At 33.0% G+C, this 22,604-nt stretch overlaps 1 protein-coding gene across 2 annotated transcripts; it reads left to right on the top strand.

The window, feature by feature from the left end:
• The first annotated feature begins 16,621 nt into the window (after window positions 1–16,621).
• Window positions 16,622–21,957, top strand: LOC133307815 (pentatricopeptide repeat-containing protein At1g09900-like). Of its 2 annotated transcripts, XM_061508376.1 has the most exons (3): window positions 16,622–18,076; window positions 18,177–18,226; window positions 19,231–21,957. In XM_061508376.1, exons 1-3 carry the CDS (start codon window positions 16,650–16,652, stop codon window positions 19,269–19,271), a joined length of 1,518 nt encoding a protein of 505 aa, XP_061364360.1. In that variant the 5' UTR covers window positions 16,622–16,649; the 3' UTR covers window positions 19,272–21,957. The 2 variants fall into 2 exon arrangements, 1 of the variants encoding a protein (XP_061364360.1); XR_009751093.1 differs by having other exon boundaries at window positions 16,622–18,226; window positions 19,115–21,957.
• The last annotated feature ends 647 nt before the right edge of the window (window positions 21,958–22,604 follow it).

Raw genomic sequence — 22,604 nt, 5'->3', positions numbered from 1 at the left:
CAGTGGCCACCACTCAGAAACAAACCCTCAAACTCAACCTCAAGGGTCATTCTTACTCAAGTAAGGCATTTTGATGAAGAAAAGTGGAAGAAAAGGCTTCAAGCTCACACAAGGAGGCACCAAGGCTATGGAACAGTGCTCAACAACCTGACCAGCCAACACTCACGCTCAAAAGTCTGTTTTCTAGGGTTGAGTGCCCTTAAAGAGAGTATTTATAGCCACTTAGCAATAAAACACGCAGTATTAGCTTTAATTGCTACGCTTAGCATTTTAATCCCAAACTTTGAATTCTTAACCTACTCAATTTTACAAGAATTTTCATATTTTTATTACATTTTACGAAGCACCTTTCCAGTACGCGTTTTTCATAGCCAGTATCAGTTTTTGGCACCAGTTCTCATTATTTGGACTTGACACTCGTTTTACAAGTCCTATATATTATTCTAGTAATTATCATGCACTTATAATAATTTTCCGGGATACTTTTTCGGTACGCATTTATACTGACTAGCAGAACCGATATCTGTACTTTTCTTCCGAAAAGCGACTTTCAGCAGTCTTAATCACTTACCATAATTATTAGAGTCTCATAATAATTACTAGGGTCAATTATGGAATCATTTCCTATTTTCTCATAATTAATTAATTAAATACCTTATTTAACGGTGCGGGTTCTTACAGCTGGCATGCACCACATTTATTAGTATAGGTCTCAAGGTCTGCCCAACCACCTCAACTACCATAATGATTGAAGAAAATTCAGAAAGAAGGTGGAGAGTTCTCCTCATCTTATATATATACTTGAGGACCATTGTAATTAGTGGTTAGAGATTTTAAAGCCTGGAGCTTAGAATTTGAAAGTACCTCTAGAGAGAATTTTAAATGTGACCCTTTTAGAGACGTTTGAGATTACCACCATACTTGGTGAAGCTTGATTAACGTACCTCTAGTGTAACTAAGGAAGCTTGACTCTTTGTAATCCTTCTTTTCTACAGAGTGAAAGATTTTTTGAACTAATGTCTCGCGATTTTTATTTCTTCACACTAACGAAGGTTTTTCACGTTAAAATTTGACCGTGTCTCTTTGCCTCTCTCTTTCTGCTTTTTTCGTTTTATTATGTGTTGGCCGACCTGGTGACTTCAGGCCAACTTCTGAGTGAAGCTCCGAGCTCGACGTTCTAACATGTGATTCGCTTTCACATTGAATTTAAGGTACCTTGTCCTGACAAAAGTAGCTCCTCCCAAATTTTATAAAATAATATTATAGGGATAGAAGCACAATTATGACCTATTTGTGTTAATCTTCCAATCAATTAATAGTCACGTCATAATAATATATTTTTAATATTAATTTATCTTTCACTGTTCACTCACACAAGGCAGTCACATCCAAATTCCACAGTTATATTTTTAATATGAACTTATTTATGAAACCATGGGAAAGTGAAGTAGGGGAAAAAAGTCTTCCACATTTGGTAGCTAAAATATTCAAAGTTGCCGGGCCAAATTTGTTTCCGGGAAAATCCTCTTGTGTGTTAACTTGTGTACGGTCTGACAAATTGTAAATCCATAAATTTTGTGGAAATGTTGGCTACCCGGGGAAGGAAAATTAAAGCGTGAAAAAGTAGACAAAATTGATCTTGTGGGGAAGTACGATCCATAGATATGGTCTACCATAAGCGAAAAAGGTGGGGTTATTTTGATAAAATAATTTCACATTCACACTAATATTTCATAATCAACCAAACATAAACTTAATAAAATTAACTTAATTTTTTCGAGAAAATATGGATCTACCAAACAGCTTTTTAATAACATTCCAGTAAAATATATTTCTCACTATATTTCGATAATAATTTTTTCCCGCATAAAAAAAAATTATGTACCAAATGTCGCCTAAGCTCTCCAATCTAGTAATCTCACGATAATTCCCAAATCCCAACGAGTCGACAAAGGATTATATTTATGTCATTTGATAATTTCTTTCAATATTAATATATGACATTATAAAAATAAGAAAAAATGATTATTTCCTGAATATATTTATTGTATAACTATATTTATTTTCTAATGACAGATTTATAATTTAAAAGAAATAGTTCAGCATAAAATAATTAATGTTTTATATTAAAAAATTAAAATTAAAGGAAAGCTTGACCTAAATATTTGTTTACCAAGATTTTATATAAATATCCTGCACTGGTCTTAATTTAAATTTAAACCTAACTTACTTACCAAAAAAAAAAGTCTAACTTTGATGCCTCCATCTAAGCTTTTCTGCTCGATAAGCCAATATGCATTACTCATAAAAGATAAATAAAGACGGTTGCCCTCATGATAAGAACTAGACCTAGTGCGAGTTGGATTTTGGGTATTTGTTTGTGAACCTTGTTTCTTAGATGCCAAACTTAAGATGTGTAGTCTCTTTCTAATGCCCAATATGATGCTGCAAGCCTGCAACATTCCCAATTTGAATTTGAAACAATAATAGCAAATATTTGATAAACACACATTTTAAGTCAAATTCTATTTTAGAAGTGTTCTGGACCCACATAACCGATTCATCTGATTCTAGAAAATTAGGGTTAAGGAAGCGTTGATTCAAAATAGGAATCATTAGATAATGGGTCTTATCTACTAAGGTCACGTTTGGTACGTGGCTTCTTGTAGAAATAACGGGAAAGTTGAGTGGAGAAAAATGTATGCCACGTTTGGTACGCGAAAAATGCAAATTTTCCCAGGCTGCATTTGTTTCCGGAAAAATACTCTTATGTGATAACTTTTATATGGATTGCGAAATCAGATATCCATATGATTTGTGGAATTGTTGGCTACCCCAGAAAGAGAAAATTGAAGCGTGAAAAAATGGACAAAAATGACCCTGTGTTTTGTACGGTGTGTAGATATGGTCGTCGCAAAAGGCAAAAAGGTACCACAAATAACCTCACATTCTCACTAATATTTCATAACCAACCAAACACAAACTCAGTAAAATTAACTTCTTTTTTTCGGGAAAATATAGGTCTACCAAACAGCTTTTTAGTAACATTTCAGTAAAATATAAAACATGCTACATTCCGGTAATAATTATTTCAGATAAAAAAAAATTTCTTCTCTACCAAACGCTCCCTAAAGAGATTGTGTCTTATCCAAACATTATCACTTGAGATAAATCTTACCTATATATAGAGAGTTATACATATAAGTACATATTTTTGAAATCCTAGCCTTTTGGACATAACTCACTTCCTTGACTTCAAGAATCATCTCTCTCTAGTAAGCAATTATCTCACTCAACATCTCAAGTTAATAAGTTCATGAACTTTCCATAATTTTATATTATATTTCTCTAACACACCTTTTCATGCAAGAGTTATTTGAGTTTGAAGCGTGAATATTACACATATTTATTTATTTTTTACCTTATATTGACTTAATTTCACTAAAATATTATAGGAGCGATAAGAATCGAATTCGACACCTCATAATTACCTTAGCTTTGATATAATGATATAACAACCATTTCAGCAAACAACTAAAGCTAGTAAGTTCTTCAATGATTTTAACTTTTATATTATATCTGACATAATTCACTCGTTACTTATATCTATATACATCAAATATGTGATCCCTTTAGGATATACAAAAATTTCATTTATTTTTAATATATTTAAACATAAGGGAAAAATTTAAGAAACCTATGTAAAAAAATACATACATAGTACACGTGTTGAAAAGCATGGCAAGGGTAAGATGTCCCTCTGGTGGATCATTCATGATTCTGTGAGGACAGTGGTTTAAAAGCGACATTTCCTCTTGGTCATCAATGAAGAGAACAAGTGCTACAGAGTGGTAACTAGAAAACTGAAAAACAGAAGCCAAAGATGCACGGGTTGATGCATTGATCTACATTAATTCACATGTCATGTGCAGAGAGAGAGAGAAGGTTTAGAAGAAGAGATATTTGGGTCCTTGAGAGGTCCAAAACATGATGAATAACCTCTGAAAACTTTCAAGATCCATATATGTCCCTCTCTTCCCATATGCCACAAACCCCACTAAAACCCCACAGATATACAAAACCTCATGTGCATTGCAATGCTTTTTTTCACTATACAGGAGACAATTTGGTGCTTTGGCTATTGTCATGAAACCTGGATGGTAGTTGTTTTCACATGGTGCCTTAATTAATTGGTGGCTATAGATCTCTAAGGTCAGTGAGTGTCTTATCATTAAACATTTTTTTAATGGGCCATGACCCTCAATCAGTCAATGCATGTCTTGTCATTCCTTTTTGAGTATAGATTTTTGACTTTGTATGCAACCAAACAAAATTAAAAATTATTAATTCACCAAAAAAAAAAAAACTTATTGATCTAATAAATAGTCACTCATTCATTTAACAATCTGTTTTCCTGGATGTAATGTAAGGAATAGTTATTACTAAAAAAAAAATGTAAGGAATAGAATGAGATGCTTATCTGTTTAATTATATATTTCTTTTCAATAATATCGAATCATAATCTCAATCAATATTGAAAAGTGAGAAAAAAAAAAAAGATCGGTTGAGATTATAATATAATAATATTAGGAGAAAAAAATAAACATAAAAAAATAGAAATAATGGAAAACTGATATTTGTTAAAGTCAAACGTATAAATATATATATATATATATAGGAATTTTATTTTCTTATGTTGTTGGAGATAGTTATCTCCTACTATAAATAGATAATGTGGTGGGACCCACCATTTATTAAAAAAAAAATGATGGCACAATTTTTGATGTGAGACAATATAAGAGAGTTATCTAATGTAAAATGAGATAATGATTTTCCATATATATATATATATGTATATAAATAAAAGTATATGTGGTACATTTATTTCGATTTTATATAATTCTACATAAGTTATTATAATTTTTTTTCAATATTCAAAATTAAGCAAGAAAATAAGCACAGCTAATCTGAGTTAAGATTTAAGAATAGTTTATATTTGAATGAATATAAGAATATGATGGGCTTGGATTTAACTGATTAAGAAAATAAATTTATTTTCTTGTTTCAAATTTGATTATATCTTAATTGACGAGTTTTACAAGTTTGATATACTAAGCTCAAATTTCATATTTAACATATTTTTGGGTGAATTTTTATATATTTTAATTAAATAAAGTGTCTAATAATATTGAATATATGTATGGGGTGGACTGTGGAAATTCACTCACATTATATGTAAGCATTGAAATACTTACATTATTTAATAATTTGTTTATCATCATTATATTTTATGTTGTAAATAATAATTATTTAGTTATTATTTAGTCATTTATTTGTTGTATTGGGCCAAGCCCATTAGGTTAAAATTAGGTCAAGTATTCTCTATAAATAGAGAACCCTTTGTACAGATTATTTGCAATTCTATAATATATTAGAATACCCTTTTTCAAGTTGGTATCAGAGCTCTTGATCTGAAGGCTTTGCTTCCGCACATATTATCTTCTTTTTTAACAAAATCCTAATTTCTTTGCCTCTTGCCGCCATCAGCCGCCACCGGAAAATTTTTCCGGGGACCTTTTGGACCAAGGGGACCATTGTTGACCTTATTTTTCCTCCGATCTATCATTCTACGCACTGTTCCTCCGCCACAAACAACTGAAACACCTCCGACTGCCTCCAATCAGATCTGTCTTCACCGTTTGGACCACTTTCCGGCGACTTTTCAACCGCGACCACAGACAGGTGCGCGCTCACCGGACGACCACACCAGAAAAATCTCAGCCGGCGAAGCTCCTCCACGCGCTCTCACGCGCCGCCCCTTTCCCGGCGAGTGAATCCCACGCGCAGCTCCTTTCTCCGGCGCGTGGAGGCGCGTGCGGCCGTGTTTTTGGACCGGACCACCACCATTCTTCTCGTCTTCTTGTCTTCTGTCTGGATCTGTAATTATTTTTCTAATCAGAGGTCATTTGATATTCTGTTTGGTTGATTTTATCGCTGGTTGTTAACTTTTTTTGTTAAAGAATGGCCGAGCATGATAGTTATTCGATCTTATCTGGTAAGAGCACACGTTCTATATCTCTTCTTGCTTCTTGCACTGATTTTAAAGCCTCATGGATTTTGGATTCTGGTGCAACTGATCATATGGCTTGTCGTACTAAGTTGTTTTGTTCTTATCATCCTACTGTTGGTAGTCATACTATATCCGTAGCTGATGGATCCCATAAATCAGTTATTGGTTCTGGTAACATTCAAATTCAACCTTCCTTGTTTCTTAAAAATGTTCTTTATGTTCCTCAGCTTTCTACTAATCTTATCTCCACTCAAAAACTTACAACTGATTTGAATTGTTCTATCATATTTTTTCCTTCTCATTGTCTTATTCAGGATCTTACCACGAAGAAGACAATTGGAGTTGCTAATGAACAGGATGGGTTGTATCATCTCCTTCCAGACCATGCTAGCAAAAATCAGTTATTAATGACACGTCATCCTTCTACTGCAGAGTCTATGATTTGGCTCCATCACAAGCGTATGGGGCATCCACCATTTAGTCTTTTGAAGTCTATGTTCCCCTCTCTGTTTCTCAATAAGTCGGTTGAGACCTTTCATTGTGATGTTTGTGAATTTGCAAAACATCATCGAGTGTCATTTCCTTCTAGCACTATTAAAAGCAGGGAACCTTTTTCTCTTATCCATTCTGATGTTTGGGGCCCTTCTAAAGTGCACAGTGTTTCAGGTGCAAGGTGGTTTGTTTCTTTTATTGACGATTGTACTCGGATAACATGGATATACTTGATGAAAGACAAGTCTGAAGTACCAGAGATATTTATTCGGTTTCATCACATGGTTGAGACTCAGTTTGGTAAGGGTATTAAAAGACTCAGATCTGATAATGGTACTGAGTACGTCAATCAACGCCTGTCACAATTCATTTCGGACAGAGGTATGATTCATGAGCTCACATGTGTTGATACCTCTCAACAAAATGGGGTTGCTAAAAGGAAAAATCGTCACCTTCTTGAAGTTGCTAGAGCACTACTTTTCCAGACATCTGTTCCTAGTTCTTATTGGGGAGAAGCAGTATTAGCTGCAACTTTTTTGATCAACCGTTTACCTTCACGGGTCCTTAACAATATCAGTCATATTCATTCCATGATTTCCTTATTTCCTTCTGTTCCCATATTGCAGAGCCTTCCACCAAGAGTGTTTGGATGTGTTGCCTTTGTCCATGTTCATAAACAACATCGGAGTAAGTTGGATCCTAGGGCTCTTAAGTGTGTCTTCCTTGGTTATAACCCTTATAAAAAAAGGGTACAAGTGTTATCATCCACCAAGTCGGAAATTTTTTGTTTCTATGGATGTCACCTTTCAAGAATCTGAATCTTATTTCTTGGGTCCTCATCGTCAGGGGGAGAATAGTTCATCAGAAGACTCCTCCCCTTCCTTCTTTGAGTCTGGATCAATCTTCTCTCTTCCTAGTGTGTCTACTCCTGGTGTGTCAGAATCTTCAAATACACCTGAGATACAACCCATATTGTCTCACCAGCAACCTCAATCGTCTGAACCACTGGTAAGTCCTGAATCTCCTATTTCTTCTGAGTCTCTTGAATCTCCTGTTTCTGATTCTAATATTATTTCCTCTCATGATTTGTCTATTTCTTCTGATATCTCTAATGACTTACCCATTGCTTCTACTTCTGATGACTTACCTATTGCTCTTAGAAAAGGAAAAAGATCTTGTCACAAGAAAACTTGTTCCTCTTGTCCCTCTTGTACTCAATACCCTATCTCCCACTTTGTTTCCTCTGCTAATCTTTCTGTGCAGCACAAAAGCTTTGTTTCAGCACTAGATTTTATTGCAATCCCAAAATCAGTACATGAAGCCTTGAAAGATAGGAATTGGGCCCAAGCCATGCAAGAGGAAATGAATGCTTTGGAGAAAAATAAAACATGGGAGGTTATTGATAGACCCAACGGAAAGAAAGCAGTAGGGTGCAGATGGGTTTATGCCCTGAAATATAATTCTGATGGCACTCTTGAGAGATATAAGGCTCGATTAGTGGCCAAAGGTTACACTCAAACCTATGGCATTGATATGAAGAAACCTTTGCTCCAGTTGCAAAGATGAATACAGTGAGAATCTTGTTATCCCTTGCTGCCCATTACAATTGGGATATAAATCAATTTGATGTGAAAAATGCTTTCCTCAATGGTGAGTTAGAAGAAGAAGTCTACATGGAAATCCCGCCTGGTTTTGATTCTGTGAAAGGGGAAAATAAAGTTTGTAGATTAAAAAAGGTCTTGTATGGATTGAAGCAGTCACCTCGTGCTTGGTTTGGAAGATTTACTAAGGTTATGATGACCTTAGGATACAGACAGAGCCAAGGAGATCACATTCTTTTCTTCAAGCACTCCCAAAATGGGAAGCTTACTGTGTTCCTTGTATATGTTGATGATATTATTATCACAGGTGATGATTTTGTGGAGAGACAGATTCTGCAAACACGGCTTGCCTCTGAGTTTGAAATCAAAGACCTTGGGAAACTGAGATATTTCCTAGGGATAGAAGTAGCTCATTTAAGCAAAGGAATTTTTATTAGCCAGAGGAAATATGTTCTTGATCTTCTCAAAGAAGCAGGAAAGCTCGGGTGTAAACCCTCTAATACTCCTATTGAGCAGAATCACAAGATGGGCTATGAAGAAGAGGGTCCTCCAGTTGATAAAGGACAATATCAACGGCTAGTTGGGAAATAGATATATCTGGCCCATACTAGACCAGACCTAGCTTATGCTGTTAGTGTTGTCAGTCAGTTTATGCACGATCCAAAAGAAAAACACGTGCAGGCAGTAGAGAGAATTCTTCGGTATCTTAAGGGGGCGTTTGGTTGAGGAAATTTTTTTGAAATAGTAGGGAAATGAGATAGATAGAGAAATGATTGGAAAGATAGATAAAGTGAGATAGGTAGAAAAATGTAAAAAAAAGTTGTTTGGTGGGGAAAAACTTTACTGGAAAAATTAGGTAACTTTATGAAATCAACAGTGCATTAAAAGCCAGATAACCAGTTTTCCGAAAAATCTCACCTTCAAATTGGGTTTCTAAACAGTGCGGATATCTATGTTTCTCATAAATCCAGACAAATTGGATAGATGGGTTTTTGGTAAAAAACGTTGAAACAAACATGGTGTTTCTAAAAGCCATACTTGAGAAAGATAGATATCCCCTAAAAAGCTTCCAACCAAACACCACCTAAAGGTACTCCTGGTAAAGGATTGTTATTCCGACGTGATGGCAATCTATCTTTAGAAGTCTACACAGATGCTGATTATGCTGGATCCGTGACTGACTGTCGTTCTACCACTGGTTATTGCATGTTTCTTTGCGGTAACTTGGTGACATGGAGAAGTAAGAAACAAGATGTGGTTGCCAGATCAAGTGCAGAAGCTGAATTTCGAGCTATGGCTCAAGGCATTTGTGAGTTACTGTGGCTGAAAATTGTACTTGATGATCTCAAAATAAAATGTGAGGGACCTATGAAGCTGTTATGTGATAATAAGTCCGCTATTTGTATAGCTCATAATCCAGTCCAACATGATCGGACTAAACATATTAAGGTTGACCGTCATTTCATCAAAGAGAAACTTGATAGCGGGTTGATTACCACTCCATACATTTCCACTGGGCGTCAATTAGCTGATTTATTAACAAAGGGGCTTCCTTCAGACAGATTTCAAGAACTTACTAGCAAGCTGGGAATGATAAATATCTATTCCTCAGCTTGAGGGGGAGTGTTGTAAATAATAATTATTTAGTTATTATTTAGTCATTTATTTGTTGTATTGGGCCAAGCCCATTAGGTTAAAATTAGGTCAAGTATTCTCTATAAATAGAGAACCCTTTGTACAGATTATTTACAATTCTATAATATATTAGAATACCATTTTTCAAGTTTTTACTACTCTGACTGATCGACTGATAACTCTTATAAAATAAATCAAGTCTATAAAATTCAATTTTATAAAATTTAAAATTAGTTAACATTTCATCACATTTCTTTGTTTTAATGAATATGTTTTTTCAATATAAGATAAATATCAATTATTAAATTACATACATATGAATGTATGATTTTATGTTAATTTTTGTATGCATATTTGATCATAAATATAATATAAGGAGGGTTATATTGATAAACTTTTTTTTTACAAACTTACGAACCACATTATGTCTTACCGATAAGACTTCACTCAAGAGTGTTTTACCGGTAATATATAGTATAGTTTGTAAGATTTTGTAAACAAAAAGTTTGTAAATATATCCCCATATAATATTACATTTTTCAATAATTTGATTGGTTAAACTCAAAACCTGTACATGGTATAATGTCTAAAACTTAACAATAATCTTTGACCATTGATTTCCTCTAACCGAATGGTTCTAATTATCTTTTTTTTTTTTTGGAAACGGTTCTAATTATCTTTTAAATAACTAAAGTCTCTTTCTTTATTAAAGTCACATTTTATTATTCTCAGTCGCCATTAATATGAGAGTTTAGTATTTTCTCTCTTCATTAAATTTGATAGTTTAAATGTAATTAATGATCAGAAATTGGGTACAAATCTTAAGATTTACACTTGCTATATGTGAATATCGTCCTATATAACTCTTGAGTACAACTTATTGAATTATCAATAAATCAATTCGAAAGTAGTAACTTCCCAACTTACTCAACTTACTTCCAACTTCATATTCAAAATGTTTGAATGCTAAATGAAAAATAAATAAGTTGATAAAATTAAACACCCAACATAATCATCCTATCTAAGCCTCAAAATATTTGGAATACCTTCAATAACATTATTTATATGTCACTATAGCATTATTTTAGCACCTAAATATTTAAAATATTTTTCCTAATTATATTTAAGTTGTGTTTTAATGACGGATGTAGTCAACTTCATTTGATAAAACAAGGTTTGTTTTGTAACTTATATAAGATATAATTTTGTGTCATTTTAGATGAAACGATGTCGTTTTGGTGCATAATTAATAATTTTTTACATTCTCTCTCCTTCTCTTTCTCTCTCTTCTTAATTTTATGGATGAGAGAGAATGTAAAAAAATTACTAATTATGCACCAAAATAACGTCATTTCATCTAAAATGACATAAAATTGTATTTATTATGATTACATACGTTTTTCCTTTTCAATGATTCAAATGACTATTGTGAAGTATAAACAACAAATATCACTACAAGAAAAAAGTTTATTTGTGACAAAAATTTTCGTCACAAATGATAATTTTTGACACAAATAATCAAATTTCGTCGCAAATAAATTTGCGACTCAGGAATTTGTGACGAAATTTCATATGTAGTGACGAAATTTACGACACTAATAAGATTTTTTCTTGTAGTGTATGCCCAATTGCACACACGTGAATCACACATTTGATATAACTAATCATTAGTAACTTTTTTTTTTTTTTTTTTACAAACTTGTGATTGAGTTTCATATTACAATTTTGTTGATATATACTTAACAAAATATTAAATGCGAATCTTATTAGTTGAAAATAAATATTATCTCAAATTAATTATCTTTTTCATATTTTTAAATAAACTTTCCGGTATATGGTTGTCAACAGGTGCCAACTAATATTTGAGTTAATCAATATAATGGGCTGGTTTCTAGCAAATTAATATTGTATAATAAGCTTTAGTGTATATGATTGGTTTCGTGTACGTGTATCACATGGGGCCTTTAGAGATCATGTCTGATTGTATAGAATCAATCAGACTCAAGTATCATTGGATCAAAGGCATCATTATAAACTCAAGATCATGAGACTTTCTGGCGCTTTTCACCGGACCCCTCCTTCAACTCAAACTACAAGAACATTATCATATCAAAATTAATGTTGATGATGCCACTTTCCAGAGAGTTGGCTCGTGGAATAATGTTTGGAGTACTTGTCGAGGGAAATTGGTTGAGTAGTTTTATGGTCGTTTGTACACTTTTATCTTTACTACTTAACATACACCAATTAAAATGGATACATTAATATAGCCAGTTCAATTTCATGATACTTAATTTATGCTTTGCTATAGGAATCCGTGATTCACTGGAACATTGCAAATGGATGATGATTCATGATTATTACTTTGAAATTGGTGATTTAATTCACTGCATCATATGCATGTTAGTCTCTAAAGAAAGTTATAAAAACATATATGAGAAGTATGCATGTTAATTTAAGTCATACACATGTTCAAAGTGTGAGTTGTTCAAAAGTTAACAAAATGCAAGACGTATAAATATGTATAGAGAGCTAGAAAGCACCGACAGGTGATTTTAAAAAAAATTTGTGTGCCTGACACCAACGTGTTTGACAGACAGTTAATATTTTGAGACATGCAGTCAACTTTTTTCCACACACAATTAATGCTCCGACACGTATTCGACATATATTTTTTGGTCTAAATTTTATTTTATTAACTAAAAATTAAAAAATAATTTATAAATCTGATTGATTATATGACTTATTATGAACTGTTGTATATATTAAATATAAATTATATTATATAAATTAAAAATATTATTTAATATCATAACGTGTCAAAATATGTAATTTTTTAAAATTAACGTATCACCGTGTCGTATCATGTCATGTCTCATGTCCCGTTGTAACATAAATAGAGAGTATGCACTTTAAGTCATACTTATCTCGATGCACAACTTATCCAAAAGTTAGCAAAATAAAAGACGCATGTATTGATATTGCGCATTTAAGTTGCATATGCCCCATCTGAGTCTAGTAATGCGACATATGACAAATACATTTTGATTTTACACAAGTTACATTCGAAGGTGATGCATAATGTAAACGCATACACTCTTTATATATGTATCACTCACATTAAATTAATAAATAATTTGTAAAAAAAAAATAAGCTAATAATATCTCTCTCTAATTCTGCGTTCCATGGATAAAAAACCTTCAAATTCCGGTAACCCTCCTCATCACGTACGGTTGATACACCCTGGTTATTATTCTACGTACTTAAGTATTCAGAGTATACTTGATTTATTCTGATAGCTGTCAAATCATATATGGAAAAAAAAAAAAACAATATCATAATTCGTACATTGCTGGTTGATTGACCATGTCAAAGTTTCTATTTTGTTTTCTGACAAATTACTGGTTATTAAGCCACCGAAGAACAGAAGTGCATGTAATAATCCACAACACCATGCATAAAGTTCTGCATTACACATTTTACACTGCTTTTTTAACTGGATATTACTGTACTGGTTATTCGGGTTATTATTATGATAATTTAAATTAATTATTGTGATTTTTTGAAGTCAGAAACAATCATTACTAGATGGCGATGGTGATGATAGTGTTCAAAATAGAGGCAGTGGCGGTTATGACAGTGTTGAAAAATAGTAAATCCGAATTGCCTGTAGTATTTGGGCTCTTTTCACCAAAGATAGCTCGTTAGATAATGAAAATAATTAACCATGCTAGACATTTCTATTTATTTATTTTGAAATTTTTGGTTCATCAATCACTTGGGAAAAAAATATAAGAGTGTCAAAGCTCTTTTAAACCAAATCGGGTAGAATTACAAAAGCTATACTGCTAGAAAAATCATGTATAGTAAGAGAATTGTTATAAAAATTTCGTCGTTAATTTTATTTTCGCTACTACTTTCCTTCACAATTTTCCTCGCAAAATCGTTTGTGAGGAAAATTGCGAGGGAAAGTAGTAGCGAGGATGAAATTAGCGACGGAATTTGCATAACAATTCTCTCGCTATACAGGATTTTTCTAGCGGTAAAACTCTCCAAACCAAGTTTTTAACACAATTACATATCCAAGACTTAAATTTGAGATCACTAATTAAATTAGAACAATCTCATTAAGCTAATGCACATGCTTGGTGATAGACACGTCTATTTATACACATGCATTATATTTATTTATTTTATTTAGTTAATGAATTCATTTTTTTTTTTTTTTTGCATATTTATGGGGAAATCGAATATGCAGTTGAGCAAAATTAAAATAGATCCTACCTTAATATTTATTTATTTTTGGACCTGTATCATTTCTCTATCAGACGCTGCAGATAGTAATCTACATTAATTGCAGATTCGATTTTCCCATACTTTAATGTACAAATATATATATATATAATTTAGAGAGATATTGTATTTTCGTAAATTTTTATTTATGAAATTTATATTGTTTAAATTTAAATCGGATGCCATACTATTTTTCATGTAAAAAATAGTTCAATGTTGCTTGATGATGATATACACTAGTGGAGGAAATTCAAGAAATACTGTACTTCAAGTTGCTGGATGGTTTCTGAGTTGTCTCCTTTCTTAGGGATATTATAGCCTTATAGGGGTTGATAAGGGCCTTGGTCCCTCCACACCCAAACAAAAGTTTTTTTAAAAAATAAAATAAAATTGACCTTGTTACCGTATATTTATTTTGTTAAATAAGAACATTTTACTTAATTAATATTGTAATATATTGGATGCTATTTCATTACTATATGATATAATATGTTGATGTACATGTTTTTATTTAATCAAATTGCTTATAGATCTCAAGAAGGATATTGGTGACACTAATATTACTAGATGATAATTACTAGTACCTCAAATAAGCACAAGCTTACTCATATAAATGTTTTTATTTGGGAAAATCGAATCATCATTTATTGCATATTACTATCTGCAACGCTTGATAGAGAAATGATGTGTGTCTTACAAAAAGAAAAATATATATTAAGATAGGACTCATTCTAATTTTATCTCACACGTTGCAGATTGTAATCTGCACTGTAAGTAGGGTGTTAAGTCGTTAAGTCGAGTTTTGGTCTTAAAAGGTTAAATTTGTGTTTAAATGTGTCAGGTTATTCTTGTTACCTGTTATAAATATAATTATCGGCCTGCGGCTTGACTTATTTACAAAAAAAAAAAGTCTAGTTTAGTCTGTTAGCCTGTTTAAAAAAATTAAGACAACAAAATTTATCCAAATAGAATATACAATCAACGACACTAATAATTTCATAGATATTTATAAATTCAATGTATATCCAAACAGAATAATATAGAACAAAATCATTCCTCAAAAACTCTGTTTAACCAATAAAATGGGGTGAAATGGATTGAGGAGAAAAAGAGGGCTCTTACAAGTAACATAAAAAATAAAAATAAAAATAAAAATAATAGGCCAGCCTGAGAGGCTCTAAGGCCGAGCTTTTGAATTGAAGCGTGAGACCTTTTTTATTAAACGAGCTTTTATACAAGTTCAAGTCTGGTGCCAACAACTAATTTTAGACATGTAAGCTCAGGTCTTCACGAGTCGAGGCAAAGACTCCTGATTTGTTTAGCACCCCTAACTGTAGATAATAATCTGCAGTAACTGCAGATTCAATTTCCCTTAAAATATAGTTTAAGAAAAGACACTTTTTTGTAATTTCATAAAAGACCATCAACCTCAATGAAAATTTACAAAATTACATATTATTTCTGAAAAAGAAAAACTTTAAAGAACTCAAACCACAACTAACGCACATACGCAATATTTTTTTTAATCACTTATTGTCCTATTATTTTTTCCATCTAAACTAATCTTTAACACCATTAGAAATTTAACATATCTGTCTTATTTGACGCTTCTTATAAAAAGAAAATAGACTAAGTGAAAAAAAAATAAAAGAAAAAATAAGGTCAAATATGGTAGAAACTTCCAAAACTAATTTTTTTTTTTTGTCTTATTTTTTTCTATGTCCTTTAATAGTGATAGAAAATATTAAGAGCCAAAAAAAAGAAAATACAAGAAAAAAATCCAAAATATCTAAATCAAAAAAATAAAAATAAACCGAGAACAAAAAAAATTAAATAAAAATAAGATAAAATATGTTGGAAACTTGCTGATTTTTTTCTTCTCTTTATTTTTTATTAAGACTATTTTCATTTTTTTTTTTTTACTTTTGATCTTTTTTGTCTTTGTTGTAAGATTTCAACATTTTCGTTTTCTTTTTTTCTTTTTTTTCTCGGTCTATTTTCTTATATTTGATTTAGACATATTTAATCTTTTTTTCTTCTAAATTCATTTTTTTCTATAAATGTTGTATGCTTTTAACATATAGGTCTTATTTTTGTTCTATTTTTTTCTTATTTCCTGTCGTCCGTCTATTTTCTTCTTCTAAGAAAAGTAAAATAAGCAGATTAGTTAAGTTTCTTCGGTGTTAAGGATGAGTTTTGGTGGAGAACTAGATAACCATAGAGGCATAAGTGATAAAAAAAATCATAAAGAAGTAAATTATTCAAAGCAAAATAATTGGGGGTTTTGATTTTTTTTATTTTTTTAAGTGAATCCAAGTAGATGCCTAAGAAGGCCAAAGATAGTTGAAATACACTCTGAATATGAAGAAAATAGAGTCATCAATCTAATGCTTTGAGCCCACTGTTCTCCAAGTAATTGGCCCAATCAGAGAATTAAGCATTGATCCAAAACAACAAAACCCAACTTTGACCAAAACAAAAACAAAAAACAAGCAGACACAGGTTCTTCTCAATTCCAACGTTGTCATACTCATAGTTGTTACCTTCGATTTCTCCTATGGGATTTCGAAACCTCTGCAACATCCTCAGGTTCTTCTCAATTCCTCACTCTTGTTGTTCCACCTTTCTCTTCTCTCACTTCTTCTCCAATACCCTACCTTCAACCACACCCTTCTTCACCCTTTTCCACTCACCAAGTTCCTTGCTTTTCTCAATTGGGTGTTCATCATTTCACTCCCCCAAACACCCATTTGCGAGTTCTTCAACTAAATACTCTGATTTTGATTATGGGTACTCGTGCTTGAAGCTTGGTTTGCAATTGCATACCCGTAGGTCTTTTTGCTCGTATCCTTATTCTTCTTACAAGGGTAGACCGTATGCTACTTCGAAGCAAGTTTCTGAGATCATTGCATTGATTCGTGAGGGTGTGAATGATTTGGGGTCAAAGTTGGATAGGATGAATGTGTCTTTGTCTATGGCATCAATTTTTGAAATTTTTCATAAATTAGCAAGTGAGAGAGTGTCAGCATTGTTGTTCTTTGATTGGCTTAAAGGTTCACATCCTGAGCTTTGTTGTGATCCAGACATAGGTGGTTTGGTTGTTAATAATTGTGGGTTATTGGGAGATTATGAGGCAATGGTTCCCATTTTGACTGAATTTAACCATAAAGGGATGCATTTGAAAAGGAATGCATTTGGGTTCTTGATGGTTTTAGGTTTTGACAAGGCTTCTAGTATGGAATGTGTTAGGAAAATTATGGATGTGCTCAATGAGGTTGGTGGGGTATGTCAAAGTTCTGGAGTTCAGTTGTTGATAGAGATGTTCAGTGTTCAGGGTTCTTTTGAGATAGCTGAATTTTTTATTGGAACAGATAGGAGGAAGGTGAATCATTATAATGTCTTGATGAGGACAATGTGCAAGAGAGGTGATTATGAAAGAGCAGTAGATTTGGTAAAGGAGATGAAGAGAAGTGGTTGTGAACCAAACAGAACGACTTATAATTTGTTGGTCAGTTGTCTATGCAAGAGTGGTAAATTTGATGAAGCTTGTCAAGTGCTCGAAATTATGGAAAAAGACTATGGTTTACCCGATGCAAGTACCTTTGATATTCTTGTTAACTTACTATGTAAACAACGGCAGTTTGGTTTAGCTTTGAAGTTTCTTGATAAAATGACTTTGAAGGGTATTGAACCTTGTATTTCAACTCATGCCGTGGTAATTAAGTCTTATTTTGAATCAGGAGAATATGAGGAAGCACATAAGTATGTTGTTGATTCTGCTGTTAAGCAGAGCTATTCCAGCAATGCAAACTACAGCTTACTTGCTACTCTTCATTTGAAGAAAGGAAATGTGCTACTTGCCCAGAATATTCTTCATGAGATGATGGACAAAGGTCTTAAACCTAATTTTTCTGTGTTCATGAAGATAAGGAAGCGTCTCGAGAAGAAAAATAAAAAAGATTTGTCTTTGGAATTATTAAGAAGGTACTCAAGCTTGATTGAAAAATGAAAAAGTAGCTGGCTTTTGTGTCACATGATGCCATGGTGTCATTCGATGTTTGCTGATTAGTAACTCTTGATTCAGAGAGGTTCGGCAAATGATATTCGCTTCTCCAATTTTTTCCTGGTATTCAGGTATGTACTATTTCAATCCAAGAACTGATTGCCAGTAATGAGAAAAATGATCTCTTTGTGATGATCTCTTTTGATGTTTTAATGATGACATAGAAGCGCCTAAAGTGGTTTGGTCATGTTAGAAGAAGGCCAATAGAGGCTCAAATGGAAAAGATGTATCATATCAAATGGAAGATATTCCGGTTAAAAGGGTTAGAAGAAGAACAAGGAAAACTTTAGAAGAAACCACTAAAAAAGACATTACTCTAAATGATTTAATTGGAAATGAAGCCCAATGGTGTCCTTAAAAGAAAGCTTGATTGTTGTGTAGCGTATGTTAACAGGGACAATGCACACCACACCGCCCCCCGCAACCTCCAAAATTTTCAAAACAACAAATTTTCATGTAATATTTTTTCTGAAGTTGAGTTGGGCTCCCCAAAACAAAGGGTCATCTGTCTGTTCCCTTTGATCCTCATGCGAAATTTTTTAGCTCCATCCCTGGTTGTTGATATCTTCTTGATATTTTACTAGTCTATTGTCTTGTTTTACATTTATTCCAAGTTTTCAACTTGCCAAAAGGAAAAGAAAAAAAATAAAAGGTGAAAAAGAAAACGAGAGCTTGATATCAAACTAATATTTTGTGGCAGAAGAAGTGGGCTTATCTCATACGTCTCATCCATTGCATCTCCATGTCTTATTCTTCACTCTCTCTCTCTCTCTTTCTATTTTCTTTTTTAGTCACTTCACTTCCTGTCTTCGGAATATTATTAGTCTTGTTTTGTTTAAATTGTTGTGTAATACTGGACCTGATAGTATATGTTATACTTCCCTGTTATATCAAGTGTCTTTTGTGCACACCAAATAGTATTCTACTATTTGATCAGACTATTTAATGCTATGATTTAGGGATGGGATGAGGGGTGATAAGAAACAATATGTAAGCAGCCTGACTTAATATTTAAATACTTTCATTCTTACAAACCTCTATGATTTGGGTGTCATCCTGATGCTGCAACTCAAAGCTTATGGTGTGTACTTTTTCCCACGAACCAGTTCACTTTGATGTCCCCAGGTACGTTTTTTTCAGTGATCTTTCTTATTACTATTAATTTTTATTTTCCTACATCACTATGATGTCCACCAGCCACCCACCCATCAGGGTTCACTGGATTTTTTCCCTATATTTCCTTGATGAAAACCCTGACTTTAACCCAACGAGGTTAGGTAGCTTGTGATTCACCACATTTCTTGGGCATCTTGTGGCTTTGCTATTAGGATCGCGGTCTTTTTCTTTTCCTTATTTGTCTAATGCTTCCTTGTGTAGTCAGGCAGAGCTTGCTGAAGCGTTCTTTAACATGTACTGGCCAATGTGATCTGAATGCCAATTTTTTTTTTTAAATTTAAGTATTAGATCTCATTACTGCATCCCTAAGAATCAAGTGTACTCTAAAGAAAATAAAATGATTTATTTTCTGCAGTATCTATAGAGAGAAAGCACACATAGTCTTCTCTGGGTATGGTTTTCCTAGAGTTTTGAATAAAAACAGTGAAACTTCTGTCATTTAATCTTGCTGACAGTAAGCAGAAGGTAATGACATCAGCAGGGGGATATATTAACTACTGGATGATTCTTGTGGGATTTATGTGATTGATCACTTGCTTTCTGTCCTTATTTATGAATTCCAATAGAAAGAAACTTATGTATTTGGTAAAATTAAGGGTGTGACATGTAATAAATTTCATGATTATTTGCTTTGAAGTTTGGTCGTCGGAAGAACATAAGCGAGCATCTTTTGTCTTCACTTGCATAACCTAATAAGTTTGTGATAAAACACCACCTTTAAGAATTAAGGGTGTACACAAGGAAGTGGCACAGGGATCACTTACCCCTGCTGAGTCAACCCAAAAAAAAAAAGTTAGAGTGGAGTATCCCTCAAGTTGTTGAGGATGAATCGGTTAGAGGCAGGGGATAAATGAGAGTTGGCAAGTGAGAGGAGGCATCTTTGGAAACCTTGGACTTTGGGACAGAATTCAGAGCCTCTCTAATTGTTTGAGGTTATTTTTCTGTCTGTGTTCTTGGTTCCTAACAGTTTGTTTAAAATGCTGTTTTTTTTATAGCTTTTGATTTTCAAGAGGAGAGCGTAAAATGCTTAAGGCATATCATATACATTTGTCCGACATGAAGATGTATTCTTTCCTTAGCTAGATTTCATCCTGTCAGGACTTTATTTTGGGACTTGAAATCTTGATACCAATGTTCCGTGTCAAAAAATGTTAAGATATATACACAACATTCGGTGCTTAGACTCAGAATTTCTGCATTCTAAAATTTTTTCTTTCAATCCGTCCTGATTCCTCTTGCAGCTCAACTCTAAGGTTAAGAAAGCTAGATTAATTTATTTTAAGGAGTCATTGGCACAAGTGATAAGGAACTTGTATCCCTTAACCAAAGATTTTGAGTTCGAGCCTGGGAATGGAAAAAAATGGTCTTGAGAGAGCCGCCCCTTATATAGGGTCCGACAGTGCTCGAACTGGACTAATCTGAAAGATGAACCGGTTGAGGAGACTCAAAAAATCGCTATTGTTATTTGTGATCTACTATATCTATCTAATTATCTCATTTGTTCTTTTATGGCTGTTACCATTTTTTTTTCCATGGTGAATTACTTCATAAGTTATAATGCCAAACTCTCACGAACGCAAAATAAATTAAACTAAAACAAATCAGTCCCTGTTGTCTTGGAATACATTTATTAATCTCTATTCAATAAATGATGCCCGTCAACATGTTTCTTATTTATTCACTTTAGTGGTTGATGTTTCTAAGTCTGTTGTTTTTAAATCTGGTCATGATTGGTCTCTCACCGACATGGTTCTCTTCCTGGAAGAGGATAGTGATACCTTTTATTGAATATTTTTTCGGAAGTACTTTGAGGGTATACCTTGCTTGAAGGTTTACTTGGCTTAGAGTGACTTGGCTGGTTCGAAAGTGGATAATCAGGTTCTTTCTTCCTACGTGGCTGTTGCTGGTTGTCAGGTTCTCCTTTGATGTCATAGTTATTTCTCATCTTATTAAGGCATTTTTGAAATTGTAGGATTATAATTAGGGAAGGAAGAAAAGAGATATAAAGATAATAAATAATATTCCCTTGCGTACAATGCTGTGATGTAAAAGACAAAACACTACTTTGATATGGTATAGAGTTGTGTTTCTTGTCTTTTGTTTTGTTCTGTTTTATTTTCTATTCTGTTTTTTTGGTGGTGTTATGTTCATGATTGCTTTAAGGATGTTGCTATTCGAATTTTGCCAGCCTTATTGCCTGCCTAGTTTTATTCCTTTTTAGGTTTATAGGGTAGGAATGCAGTGGTTTTGCAGCTTGGATGGTGGGGGATATCTGTCATCTCAATATGATTAAGGTGGCTTGGTGTATCTCCACTGATAATTAGAGGGCGAACCTTAGAGCAGCGGTAAGATTGCTTCTTGTAACTAGAAGATCATGAGTTCGAGTTTAAGAAACAATCTCTTTGTAAAAAGACAAGGGTAACACAACATACAATCGACTTTGCCCCTATCCTCGTTAGTCGGGAAGCCTTGTGCACCGAATTTTGTCCTTTTTTATTTAGTATATGACATTAGAATTAGTTCAAGACATTTGGATATTTTTAAAATATTATTTGACTTAGTTATTTTGACATTATCTACACAATTAAGTTATTTTCATCATTTTCTATGTAAATTTGTTTTTGTCAAGCTATTCACCTATCTAAATCTGGCTCTGAAATTCATGTTTCTGTTGTCCATGTTTCTGTTATAATTATTGCTAACTTGTTATTTTCATTGCCATGCTCATAAGAGAAACCACCGAAAATGGATCATCATGTTTCTAACTCTGAAATTTCGAAGGTTGATGTGTAATGAATAAATAGATGCATTCAGGTTCTGCATTTTCCTCCTCTCTCCTCTCAAGGTTGCAGTGAATGTCTTTGATTATATGAACTTTACATTTTGTGTTTTTTATTTAATGACATGCAAGTTTATTGATATGCTCTTTGGATCTAAGATTGTTGGATGATTGATTGGAACTATTTAAAACAGTTGACTCATATAATTCCAACTTTTTTATTGACTCTAAATAGTTATTTAAGAAGATTCCCTATTTGTCTTTCTCATCTTCATTTCTATCATCACTTTTATCTTGTTATAAATATTCCTGGTAGGTGCTAAGGTCCATTTTGTTTATGCTTCTTAAAAAGTGCTTTTATGATATATTCTTCTTCGAAATTGTTTTTTTTAATTGTTTTTCAGAAGCTAATATTTTTAGCTTGTGGAAAAGCTCTGAACAACTTTTTTTTGGGTTTTTTTTTTTTCTTTTCGAAAAACATGTCTAATTATTAT

This window comes from Gastrolobium bilobum, unplaced genomic scaffold (assembly GCF_033153095.1).
Source record: "Gastrolobium bilobum isolate Gb01-03AN ecotype WA unplaced genomic scaffold, APGP_CSIRO_Gbil_v1 utg16143, whole genome shotgun sequence".
In the NCBI taxonomy this organism is placed as follows: Eukaryota; Viridiplantae; Streptophyta; class Magnoliopsida; order Fabales; family Fabaceae; genus Gastrolobium; species Gastrolobium bilobum.
This window is presented reverse-complemented; position numbering and strand designations above follow the sequence as displayed.

What these genes read in the sequence shown, in the direction of transcription:
- LOC133307815 (XM_061508376.1), top strand. Translation starts at nt 16,650, where the DNA reads ATGGGATTTCGAAACCTCTGCAACATCCTCAGGTTCTTCTCAATTCCT. An exon ending in TCTTTGGAATTATTAAGAAG is followed by an intron (nt 18,077 to 18,176) that starts GTACTCAAGCTT and finishes CTCTTGATTCAG; the next exon opens with AGAGGTTCGGCAAATGATAT. An exon ending in AATTTTTTCCTGGTATTCAG is followed by an intron (nt 18,227 to 19,230) that starts GTATGTACTATT and finishes TGCAACTCAAAG; the next exon opens with CTTATGGTGTGTACTTTTTC.